This window comes from Molothrus ater, chromosome 1 (assembly GCF_012460135.2).
Source record: "Molothrus ater isolate BHLD 08-10-18 breed brown headed cowbird chromosome 1, BPBGC_Mater_1.1, whole genome shotgun sequence".
In the NCBI taxonomy this organism is placed as follows: Eukaryota; Metazoa; Chordata; class Aves; order Passeriformes; family Icteridae; genus Molothrus; species Molothrus ater.
The window spans coordinates 146,091,132-146,104,632 of record NC_050478.2 but is presented as its reverse complement, the minus strand read 5'-3'; the positions used below and the strand labels follow the sequence as shown (position 1 = coordinate 146,104,632).

At 37.9% G+C, this 13,501-nt stretch overlaps 1 protein-coding gene across 2 annotated transcripts in view; it reads left to right on the top strand.

Moving 5' to 3' along the window:
• The window catches only part of ZFAT (zinc finger and AT-hook domain containing), a 77,186-nt gene that overhangs the window by 36,648 nt on the left and 27,037 nt on the right, over positions 1-13,501 (top strand). For both annotated transcript variants that reach the window (XM_036378765.2, XM_036378766.2), the window contains 3 exons: positions 5,677-5,764; positions 9,610-9,759; positions 11,613-11,786. In XM_036378765.2, the coding sequence (XP_036234658.1) occupies positions 5,677-5,764; positions 9,610-9,759; positions 11,613-11,786 (412 nt within the window). The remainder of the gene's footprint in view (positions 1-5,676; positions 5,765-9,609; positions 9,760-11,612; positions 11,787-13,501) is intronic.

Genomic DNA, 13,501 nt, shown 5'->3' with positions numbered 1-13,501 from the left:
TTGGCAATTCTTATATTGATCTTTGTGTCCACTGCTTGGTATATTTACTCCATGCATATCTCAGTGAAAAGGACTACTTCTTCAAAAATATATCTATGCATAGTTAAATGTGGAAATCTACTTTAACTTTAATTTGAAAAAATAGTTCTTAATAAATGTCAAAATTTAAACTTCTCTGGAGACAGAAGATATTGAAATCTCAGTTCAGTTTCTTGTGTGGATGTGTATTCTACATCACCTCCTTGCTGGCTGCATTTCAGCTGGATCCCTGCATTATTTGTAGAAGATAAATGATGGGTATTGAAAAGCATCTTTCCCTTCATCCTTGTATATATGACTGCATAGACACCATTTTACTCTCTGTGCAGCACCCAAGTCTTGCACTGAATTTGGAGTTGGTTATTCCCTGGCAGATGATGATGGGGAGTGTGAATGTGCTGCCTCTTGCCTTCTGTGTTTGCTACACATTGTTGTTACAGGGAACAGTTTTACTTTTGAAGCCTGGGAATTGAAGCGTGGCTTGATTCAAAACCAAAACTTTTGTATATTCTCTGATTTTCAGTGCTCATCTCTTGCTCCTAGGGCTTTTATTGTAGATTTTTGATGTTTATTGGCATTTATTGAGCTCCTCCAAAGTTCAAACTGTGACATGACCAATCACTTCAGTGTCATGGGACATAGGAAAGGGCTGGGCAGTTTCAAATTGCTTCAGTACAATTTATATTATGAATGAGCTCATGGTAACATTAAAGAGCAGGGTGTGGAATTAAACAATGCTGAAGTAGGTACCAGAGTTTGTGTACAACCCCCAGTGGCTTTTGCCATGCTCACTGTGCTGAGCAGATAAACATCACAGAGAGGTTTGTCTCTGAACATATTTTAAGTCTATGTATGTAATTGATACTGCAACATTAGCACCTCTATAAAACTGCAGTTCAGACTTAGAACCACCACCCGTTATTAAGTGCTTGCATCTACTTTGATGCACATTTTGGGCTGTAAATTATTCTTGTCTTTGGAAGGATGCTTAGAAATTCCATGATGCTGTTGACCTTTCATGTAATAGTGTAGCTGTTAGTAGGATTTAAGATGCCCAAGCTCTGATTGCTCATTTGCCCTTCCTGAGGAGAGTAAATTTTCACAGGGTCACTGCTCTGGCTGTGTTTCCTCTGCCTCTGGAGCAGTGCTGCTGAGCAGTCAAGAATGCAAGGTACTGGAAAGGGAAGCAGTTAACAAAAACATCTCTGGTCTAATGATCAGGCACTCAGTTGGAAAGCAGCTTTTGCTCTTAGTCCTCACTTACATAATGAATGTCAGCTTGGCATTTGTTTTTACTAAAGTTATTTCACCAAAAAATGCTTAAGTACTATATGCAGGTGCTTGTCATTTTGTGAGCTGAGTTCTACTTCTTGCCAGACTTCAGAAAAATCTGTCTAAACATCTGCATGTTTTTCTGTAGCCTCCTTCACATGTGTGCACAGCTGTCTCCTAGGTACATCACTTCCTTTTAGCTGAGTTGCATTTTAATGGGACATCAGTTTAATGCTGAATCTTTTGGGAAATGTTTTATTTGAACATCATGACAACTGTGGTGAAGATTCCTGGAGGTCTTCACTCCTCAGAAGTGTAACTTGGAGGTCTAATTCTGATCCCATGGGTGTTAGAAATTAAATTTCTGTTGATCTGGATAGATATGGGAGCAGGCTTTGGTCTTCTATTCCTCTACAAAATTATGCAATCAAATGTTGTGTTAATTGAGTTGTGGGAACTTTTCCTGGAAATATTCTGTGAGTGCCAATATTAAGTAGAGGAGTTTAATTTTTATTTTTGTGACTGTATACTTGTATACCTACCCCTTGAAGTATCTTGAAACACATGCCTCAGAGAAATAAAATTCTCTTCAGAGCACTATAAATGGATAATGCAATATAGCTGACGCTTTCTTAGCACAATTTTAATTCATTTCTATAAAGAGAAATGCATTGTGATTATTATGTAAGTGGCCTTATTTAATAAAGAAATAGTATAAACAAGAAAATTTGTGATAATGTTAGGCTAATTTATTTTCACTAGTTTAAGAATACTTACATATCTAATTAAATTCCTGCTTTATGGAATGCAAACAACACTTTCAGTCAAAAACCTATTTTTATTTAGGAATTATTTTAAGTTTCTTGTATTTTCTCAAATTGGCTAATAGAGATGTTGAGGAAAATATCAGGCAGTGATTGCCTTTGAATTTTAAACAGCTGATTGGACTTTGCAGCTGGTCTCTAACAAAGGTAGATGCAGTTCTCTCTCCATGCTTTGCTTCTGTTCAAAAAAAACTTCAAAGGCATTTAAAAGGCAGATATTCCAATAAGGCAGAGGAAAAATAACTTTCATTCTTACCAGAGGAGAACTTGCTTGCTGAGAATGTGATTCAGGTATTTCTGCAACCTCAGCTTTCAAAGGGTTTCTGTCATCACCTGTGGCCATGGCACCTGAAGAGCTGGAGCTGAGGACCAGGGGAGCTTCTCTGGGGCTCTGTGTTGTGATCTGGGTGCTCTGAAATATTTAATTTGCAGCAGGGAATCTTTAAAGGCTGTTTTGAGACTGGTGGGATTGCACTGAAGGACTCACACAAGCTCTCAGGGCAGCAACAGAAGAACATTTAAGCATTCCAAGCTGGCAGCATAAGCTCCAGTACTCTGGCACTGGCCTGGATACCCAGCAAGGAAAGGTTTGGCTTCAGCTGAGCACTCTCTGTGAGGAACTGGAGCCACACTTTGAAGGGACTCAGTGCTCCTAGGCATGCTCTGTTACACTACAAATGACAACCCTTTTGAAAATCACTTCTGCAGAACTTGGTGTAGATAACATCCTAACAGCTTGAAAAAAGCTGTTGGCATTATTTCATTATTGAAGAATTTTGTTACCATCGTCCTGTGGAAAGATGAGTTCTCAGCACCCATCCATTCATGTTGCCCTATAGCTCTTGATGCATTTACTGATTATTTTGGTTTTTCCTCTAAGATATAGGCTTATAGTCTTGCCTTCTTCAAGAATATTAATAAGAATGTGAAGTTGTCACAGTTAACAGCACTTCAGCTGAAGTGGCGTGTGTGTAGTGGAGTGTTGAATTTTTATTTCCTTTTTAACATTTTTCTCAATGTTCTGGCCACAGTGAGAAATACTTAATTCAGTGAGTATTAAAGACCAGCAACACCCAACTGCACACTAAAAGTATACTATTTTTTTCCCTTTATTTATTGTATATTTTGAAATCACATATATAGCAAGTTTGAGGAACAGACTGAGATCTGTCAACAAATTTCAGCTCAAGAGCCCCTAAATGATTTTGTGCTGTTTTTCTTATATGTGCCAAATTATGAATGTGATCATGCAACTACATCTTTGAAAAGGTGCAAACATTGCTATGGAGTTTTGTTATGATTAATCTACCAATCTTTATTGGAGTAACATTGTGATGGTGTTCACAGGGGTTTTCAAATGAGGGAAGAGATGAGAATGTTGACTCCATATTTCAGAAGGCTTGATTTATTATTTTATGATATATATTACATTAAAACTATGCTGAAAGAATAGAAGAAAAGGTTTCATCTCAGAAGGCTAGCTAAGCCAAGAATAGAAAGGAATGAATAACAAAGGCAGCTGTCCCAGACTCTGTCTGAGCCAGCTGTGCTGTGATTGGCCATTAATTACAAACATGCACATGAGACCAATCCCAGATCCACCTGTTGCATTCCACAGCAGCAGATAACCATTGTTTACATTTGTTCCTGAGGCCTCTCAGCTTCTCAGGAGGAAAAAATCCTAAGGAAAGGATTTTCATAAAAAGATGTCTGCAACATAACATGTTCAGGTAGAAATCCAAAATCATCAGTAGCAGATTTAGGTTATATCATTTCAGAGACCCTAATTCCACAAACTAACAGCTCTTTTTCAAGGTTTTGTCAGCTTTGTAGGCTCCTTGAATCTCTTCCAAAACTCAGCTAGTATTCTCTGATGTTCCTTTCTTTCCCTTAAGATTCTTAGGGCTTAAAATGATGACAGCCCCAACTCCATCACAGCAAGGTACAGCCCTCAGAGTGGTAATCCTTGTGTAGCTGCCATCCCCAGCCCCTGGTGCAGGTTTTTTCACAGGAGCAAATGGCTGTCAGCTCAGGCAGAATTCTCCTTGTGCCACTGCCACATTAATGCCAGTGAGAGCTCCATATGCTACAGCTGTGGGAGTATTTATTGCTATTTCAACCCAAGTGTTCTAGGGCTACTGCTGGTTTTAACTTGTAGGTACTTCAACTTAGGGATTTGTTTCTCAGAGGTACATGAGACTGACTGCCAATGCTGCATCATATTCCAAAACCTGTCTGCTGTGAAAACCCATCAATTATTGCTTTCCTTTCAAGAGAGGTGTCCATGTACAGCTGTACAACTGCAGCATCTGGACAATAATGACCTCCTTGTACAGTCCTCCTTGCTATACAGATGTTCTTTGGTCAAAGGTCAGAAACTGGCAGAGTCCAGGACCCTTAGCCTCCTGTAATCTCCAGATTTCTCCTTCATAACACAGGGGTCTGTCCCATTTTGATCAATAATCTTCCTTCCACACTCTTTAGGAAGTATTTCTATCCTGGAATAAGTAGTGAGGTGTCTGTTCTGTGGCTTCAGCTCACCTTTTCAGAGATCTCTGCTAGGTGGGCACTGCACCTCTCCAACCAAGTACTGTGTTACCTGGGCACCTGCCCAGCTGTCAGGACTAACTAGACTCCCTCCATCTGTGGTTTTGATAATGCCCTCATAAATTAATCTACTGAGTGCAGAGGTGACTATGACCCACTCATTGGATTGAGCATCCAAGTGCCAGCAGGTACTGCTGGAAAGATCAATCTCTCCAATTTATATTGTGACTGTCAAGGTTTAATTTAAAGTGTAATGGAGAAAATTTCTACATTTTTAGGAGTTAAAAGCATTTGTCAAAACAGGAAAATTGCAATTAGACTAAAATTGCATATAGGAAGAGATGACATCAAAACTCTCCAGTTGGACTTGATTGACAGTGTTCAATCTGTTATAACATCAGTGACACTGAGAAAATCCATGGTAGTCTTTAAATCAAAATACTAGAATAAGACTTTATTGGTAATAAAATGCTGGATATTTATAAAGTAGTTAAAAATGTAGATACTGAATAAGTAATGGCATCTGTCATTGTTAACTCCGCTGCTCAATTTCAGGCCATTTTATAAATCCACAGAGTGGTGGTTGTCTTCAGAAGGGTAAGATCTGATCCTGGTATAAGAAGGGTGGACTTGTGAAAAAAAAGAAGAAAAACCCCTAAATATTACTGCTTACATCAAATACATTCTCTTCTGTTATGTGACTTGATCTTTCAACTCCTGATTTTCTACAGAGTCAGTCAGAAGATAATGCTTACATTTATTGTGCATATTCTCATCTGCTGTAACTTGGAACCCTGTATTTATGAGGATTAATGATGTGCTTAGAGTCTTTTAATATTTCTCCTTCACTTATTTCACTATAAATACATTCCTTTTTTTCCTTAAAAACTGAACCTTGAATTAGAACTTTGTTGAGAACCACGTATTACTGAATAATGACTATAGTGATTATACCAGTAGACTGAAAATGCAATCCCTTTCTTTCTCACTTAAGGATAAAAAGAGTTATTCCTGTCCTGTGTGTGAGAAGTCATTTTCTGAAGATCGACTTATAAAATCTCACATCAAGACAAATCACCCCGGTAAGAAAAAAAACCAAGGAAGATTTCTCAGTCTATTGCAATAAATGGATAAGGGTTTAGAATGAGCAGTGTAATGTGATTATATTTCTAAGAAAGAGAAGAGTCTTTTTCTAATTCAACTGGTTTAGAGTAAGAATTGTGTTGGTTTTGCAGATGTTAGAACTCAGAGTGAAAAGTGTTCCTGTTTGAGTGTGTTGTGGAATATGTCAGGTAATTGTGCTAAGAAATCTGTCTTCATCTGGAAAAGGGTGAATTCAAATTAAGCACTGGAAGTTTGGGATCAGGCATATAGAGATCCTGTAGCAGCCCAGGAGATGTGAAATTCCCCCTGGCCCTACATGAACTGACAGGAATGTGTTCAGGGCTCATGATTTGTCTGTAGGTGCCTGATGGGAATGCAGAGCTGGCCCTGTGCTTGCCCAGGTCCCATGGGCTGGGCTGGGCCCCCAGGGCCAGCTGGAGTCTGCAGCAGGGCTCCTGCTAGAACCAGCTGGGGTGTGGTGTGGCCAGTAGGAATGGAGCTGGCAAGTTCCATTACTGGAACATGTAATGGATCTGGATCCACAAACTGCTTGCTGGATGCAGCAAACTGCTCCAAACTCTGTTTACACCTTGCATTCTGGTGTCCTGATTTATCAGTGCAAATACAAGATAACATGAATGTGGTGAGTCAGTGTGCTGTGCCAGAGTAACAATTCTTCCTCAGATCTTGGGAATTTGATGCCAAAATGCTGGTGTGGGGACTGATTTAAAATTTAAACCTCACTGATGTGAACTCAGCAATCACACTGGTGTGTCCCTAATTTCCTGCTTCTCAGGATCTGTGTTATGTTGGATAGAAAGTCCTGCTGCTACTGCAGAGGAGGGAGAGGTGACACTTTCATTAATTCATCTACAGTGCTCCTTATCACCTGACATAACTGGATACAAAGAAGGAAAACACTAGTCATGCTCAGACTGAGTCTAAGGGAAAAAATACAACTAAAAATGATGTAACTTTCCATGTCTTTCTTGTCAGATGTACAGCATAATAGGTAAAGCAGTGGTTTATCTTCCTACTGCCACTAGATAGTGCTAGACCCGTGTTTTAAACAATTTCCTTCACTTTAATTTTGTCCTTAACTCCCACTTCAGCTCTTTAGTTACTAAACCTCTTTATTTGCAGACCACTCCAGAGCAGTGTGGTTGGAGGGCTTGTCGTACGTCAGAGGACATGTCTGATGCAGGAAATTGAGATGAGAAAAGGCTTCTGAACTATACTGTAGTCAGGAGGTATAACTCCAGTAAGCATAGAAATTGAATCTCAAGAACTGTGCCTTTAAAGCCTTTGTGCTGCCTCAGGCAGGGAGCCTAAGAGATATTCCTGAATAACAGAACCTGAGAACTGGCAGGACACTGATGTTCTGTGCCCTACATGTTGCACCTAGCCTGTTCTTGTCCACTGACTGCTGAATGATCACTGTGTGCTATGTCTGAGGTCCAGAAATACCAGTTAACTCTGGAGCCCTGAAGTACTAAACTTGTGGATTTATAAATACTCCTGAACAATTCAATTCAATTTGGTATCTGAATCCCTCAAAAAAAAGTATAGTGTAATTTTTTTTTTTTATTCAGTGGGTCTTTTAAACTCTTACAGTAGAAGTAAGGTTTAGAAAGAAAATCTGCACTATTATTTTGTGTTTTCATTTTTCATTCTTGTATCATGGGCGTATAGAGCTAAAAGGCAGAATAGCAGATTTATTAGATGTATCTCTATGGCACTAATAAAGAAATACTGCATCTAAGATATGCCTCTGCAACAGTTATGCAATAAGCCTCTTTTAAAATATGGAGGAGAATTAATGTACAAATCTTTTATTTCTGTGAATTTTCTCCTTATAATCAGGAAGAAATCATTTATTTGTACACCACTCTTATTAATTGCAGTCCACATAAATGTGAAGAGTCTGATGGTATAAGCTATTAAATACTGCAGTGGCATGAGTGCAGTTGTTTTCAAAAATATAAATTAAAATTAATGAAGATGAAAGGAAAGATGGGTACTGTTTAAGATGAATTGAATTTTAAAGTGACATATCAAAAATTAAACTGAAGCATTTTCATATTTATCATTAAAATATTCTAGAACTCCCCCTCTTCTTCCTTTCTTAGTATCATTCTGCATGCCCTGCTCCCTTGTCTCTTCTGTTTCAAGTAGAAAGTATGAAATCAAAAAGTAGTCCTTCCTCTTCTATATTTGCAGAGGAGTTGAATTTTGGTCCCATGAAGGCAGTGAGACAAAAATCTCCGTAGACTTTGGCAGAGCAGTATTTCAGACCAAAGAGATAAGAGAGTTTGGCTTTATTGCCCAATGATTTTTGTACTCAGCAGTGAAGAAGAGTCTTAGGTTCTGGTCCCAGCTCTCAGAATTATCTACCTTTCATCCACTGTCTGATTTAATATATTTCTTAATAGTTCTGAGGCATGAGAGGCATCAGCTTCATAGCTCCCCACTGAGCAGACATCCTAGCCTGCAGTCATGAATGAAGGATCTAAGCCATGAAAGGCAGAATGAGGGTTCAGACTTATGGCTGTATTTTTCATTTTTTTTGGTACCTTAGAACTTATCTCTGCTCAGTTCATGGGCTTTTATAGTTACCTTTTGAGGTTATTTTCCCTATTCATATGAGTTCAGGCAGGATTTTTGTGATTCTATTCTGGGACCGACCATCAGGAGACAAGGTGATTTTTGGTAAAAATTGAAGTTTAGACAGGAACTTTCAAGTTTATAAGATTTGAGGCATAATATGTCACCAGCTTTCATGTCTTAAGGTTTAGATTTCATGAGTGTTGTACTTTCATTAAGTCAAGAGATAGCATTTCATTCATCTGACGTGCATTGAGCAATTTGATTTATTTTTAAAAGCATCTGGCAGTGTTTTCATTATGTGTCTAGGCCACTTTAATTTAAACTTCATTATTTTGAACTTTTTCACTGTGACAACCAAAACATTATCTCACATGAAGGAAATACACAGAATTGAGTGTGTCTAGCTTGAATAAAAAAAGGCCAGGAGAGGAATCTTAATTGCTGTCTTCAGCAATCTAATTAAAAAGAAGACAGAGGGAGATTTTTCTTGGAGCTGTACATTGAAGGGATGTCAGTTGGAACAAGATTCTGACTAGAACTAGGGAAAACAGTTTTGACTGTAAAGATGGTTAAACACTGCAGTGGGCCAAGAGAGGCTGTAGAATCTGCATCCTTAGATATGTTCAGGACAGGACTGGATATGACCCCAGACAGCTTGATCTAACTTTGAAAATGGAACTGTAAAGTTGGCTCTGCTTGGAGTAGGTGACCTTAGAGGTCCCTTCCAGTCACATTTATTCCATGAGCCTGGTTTTCCCTTTAAAGTGCCTGATTATCAGATTTCTGACCATTGTAGCTGTGGCTGAAGTGAATTGTCTTCAGATCCTTGACATCTGGAAATCTGGGCTGAAATCGTGAATAAAGCTTTTGAAAATATTGAAGAAAAAATTGCCAATTTAGCTTATGGAGAAGGGTCACAGTAATAAAATGATCTTTTGTACCAATGGCCCAACTGAGTTTTTTAATATTTAAAATATTTTTTTTAAACAGGCAGTGAGGACAGTGAGTTCACAGATCAGGAGAGAAAGGACAGAGCATCCTAGAAGGCCTAAAGGAAAAAAGGGTCCTTGTGCTCTTTGCTCAAGTCAGTTTTGAGTGGTAGTAGGGGAAATACAACTTTTAAAAGTTGGACTGAATCAGGATCTAGCTCTTCAATATAACAAAATAAATTGCCTCATGTCCTTCTGGTTCTTACTACCTTCTGCATTTCTCTCAGAGGTTTCAATGACTACTATTTCTGAGATTCTTGGCAGAAGAGTTCAGCTGAAAGGACTTATTGGAAAACGAGCTGTGAAATGTCCCCACTGTGATTTTTATTTTATGAAGAATGGATCAGACCTTCAACGTCATATTTGGGCTCATGAAGGTAAAACTCTGCTTTTAAGCTTTTGAGCATATAATGAGTCTCATATTCCACTGAAGCTTTGCTGACATAAAAAAAAAAAAACCCAAAACATATTCAAGTTTATTTCTATACTGAAATGCAAAACTTTAAGCTACATTGAAGGTTAATTAATCCATTTAATGGATTCTGGATCACATATGGAACTTCACACTCAGAACATTAACAGACAGTTTAAATGTTTTATAAAAATTATTAAAATTCTTATGCAATTTTTTTCCAGAACACATTCATAAACATCTATAAAGTATTCTATGTGAGTAAGGAGGAGTGAATTAAATAAATGCTCAGTATTTTGAAACAAGTAATTTTCTGTATCTTCTTATGAGTCTCTGCTGCTCCTTTTACATTTGTCCAAAAATCCTTGGTCTGGAAATCTGTTAGTACACCAATTGAAATCCAGTTGCTTTGATGTGTACATAAAATTCTGTGAGTATTTTAATTAAATCCTGCAGAGCATGGCAGCTAGCTGCCTTTGACACAAACAGTGATCAAATCCCCTAAGATAATGCTCATCATATTTATGACATTTTTGGGGAGAAATTCCAGTAATAAGGCAACACATGGGTTAAAAATGCCTTGAATTTCAAATCTTTAGACAGTAAAATCTTGTGTCTACCCAGTCTATATATTTTTATAAAAGCTTGAAGACAGCTTACATGGTCTTTTGTCCCCTTAGTAATCTGTGGAACAGATTGCCTGTGATTTTAGGTTCTTCAGCCATCCCTCTGCATAAAGGGGATAATGGGATTTGGTGCTCTCAAACTGGTATCATCTTTCCAAAGTGTTCCCATATAGGTAGTTCAGCATGTTTGTTTGAATGCTCTAACTCTGAGCTTTCCTGCCTGTGTAGCAGAGCAGGGCTCCTCTCCAGTGGCCTTTCCTCCATTAAGGAGTTTAAGTAAGGCAGAATGTAGGTTAGAGGAATTCCTTGTGTTTCTACAGACAAAGTTCTTTTAATCTGACTGGAACTGGGAACCCATGCCATCAACCTGGCACGAGAAAGAGGTGAATAGAAATTTCCTCCCAAATCAAAGTGTGCAATCAAGTCTGCTTAAAGCAGACTGTAATTCTTCATGCTTGTAAATCTAACTTTAAGGTCACAAGTATCAATCTAAAATGTGCAGACCCTCATGAAACTGTGGAACTACTCTGCCAATTCAGATTCATTCAGCTTTTCTTTGAAGGATTTACTATGTTGCTATAGACCTGTTAGATGACCCACTGGGTATTTCTCTGTATGCCTTGGACAATATGAGGGAAGAGAAGTTTTAAGTGTTTGTATCTGCCTGAACCATTAGCAAATATCACACTAATTAACAGTAAAACACAGCTTGCACACTTAACTTCTGCTTTCATGTTAACTGCCTAATGAAGCAGTCCTCCTTACAACAGGTTTCCTCACTCTTGATTGTAGTAAACAGAGAATGGGAGCTACCTGAAGACTTCTGGAGGGAGACATGTACACAAGCTTGGCATAAACACAGGCAGCCTGGATTTTACTTCTAAAGGGAGGGTAGGCATAGCAAGGCCCAAATATCAGTATTTTCCTGGTCAAACTCAATACCTGGCTTCAGTAGGGCAATATTCAATTGTGAAAGAACTCCTTTCTCTTAGCAAGTTAAGTGATGCTGTCATGAGCTCAGCATCATCTACACAGAAGCTGTAGATGAAATTTCTTATTTGTAGAGATACAAATTTTGAAGTGTTTCTCTTTGTCCATGTTGTTCACATGATCTGAAATTTCTTTCAGGCAAATGTCCAGCCTGGAAAGGCACAGCCTGGTTGTTTCATGGTATATTTTTTTTCATTTTTAGGTGTGAAACCCTTCAAATGTTCCCTCTGTGAGTATGCCACTCGCAGCAAGAGCAATTTGAAAGCTCACATGAATCGTCACAGCACAGAGAAAACCCACCTTTGTGATATGTGTGGGAAAAAGTTCAAATCAAAAGGCACTTTGAAGAGCCATAAACTCCTTCATACTGCTGATGGTAAGTGCATTAAATCTATTATCTAATTATTAAATCTATTTTAGAACAATAAATATTGGCTGTACCACAGGCCATATTAACAAATGCTTTTCAGTTGAACACTTAAGTGTGATTTACAGATTTATTTTATTCCCAGGAGACACCATTTGGGAAGTAATTCAAAACTTTGTGAAATTAATTTCTGTGAAAGGCAGCTGTCTCTGAAATATTAGGTTTCTCTGAAATTCATATTGGCTTTGTATGCCTTCCTTCTTCTAACAGAGAATTGTTTATTTCAGTAGAAATTTGAATTGCCAATAGTTCTGTCTCTTACTTTAAAGTCTCTCACTGTTTTATTCTATGAAAATATTATTTGGATCGTGGTGTCTAATCAGCCAGTGGCAAACCTGTGCACTTACTCTCTACAGTCTCACACTCAGCACCTCATTTGCCCTGCAGTTTTATCATTTCTGTGATGATAACTGAAAAAAGCAAGATGCACATCCAGAAAAGTATCCCATTTTACATCAAAGTTTAGGGCACAACAGTGTACTTTATTATTCTGTGACTATCATACTGAAGTAAATTATTTAGCAGAATAAGTTGTACAGAACTTCATTATGACTTAGTAGCTTGATTTTTGTTACTCATGCAAGTGTGTGAAACCTCATTCCCCTTTTTATTGACCATTTAATTTAGATTCCTTTTTTTTTCAAATTACATCTTCAGAGAAAGCACACAATGCTCTGTTACATTTTTAGAATATATTTGAATTTTCTGCGTCAGAGATATTTTTTAATGCTTATGTCTGTGTGTTCAAGTGGAAGAAACAATCCTTTTTACCAATATGCTACATCTTCCAGGAAGATTATAGTTATTGTTTTATTACCAAAGTTATTGCAGAAATGCTTTATGTTGGTAAATCAATCAATCATTTGTTATTCAAAAAGTACTTTCCAGTATTTTGAAGTCAGTTGATCAGTACCAGGTAGGTCTGGCATATGCATCTAAGCTTCATATGTGAGAATCAAGATTTTACTTATCAAATGCAAACTTCAGCTGATTTCTTGCTAGGAGAAGGAGACAAGTTGTTGTATGTAAAGAAAAAAAATTCAAGCATGATGAGTCTATAAAGAAAAATAAAAAGGTATCTTTCTATGGCCCTGTAAAAAAAAAATCACTTCATGGGGTTTCATTTCAAAACCTTTCTGTTTTCACCATCTGGCACGATCAAATAGGGAAATTCAGCAATGAAAGTTGAATTTGTTTTCACCTGGGTGTTACTTAGATTTCTTGAACAAACCTATGTGTGTATAAGTCATTAATGCAATTCATCTGAGGCTGCTTTGAAATTTAGTGTTGTTAAGAACAGTACCATAGTTGAGCAGGATCTTAGCCATGTCTGGATTGGGTTTAAAAGTGTGAAGTTAGCTTTAACCATTCAAATCCATGTGAGGAACTGTGTTCTTTTATAAGTTACTGCTAGGTCAGGCTGAAACCTTGGCTCTAGAGGCATTCTTATTACCAGGAGCCTTCTTTATCTGGCTTCAAATTCATCATCTTCTGGAATAACTCCAGGGACTTCTAGTGGAAGGTGTCCCAACCATCACAGGGTGAGGGGGGCTGGAACAAGATGACCTTTAAGGTCCCTTCCCAGCCAAACCATTCCATGACTCTGTGTTCCTTTTTGGTAAACCTCCATTTTTGACTGGCACAAATAAATCCAAGACTTAGGC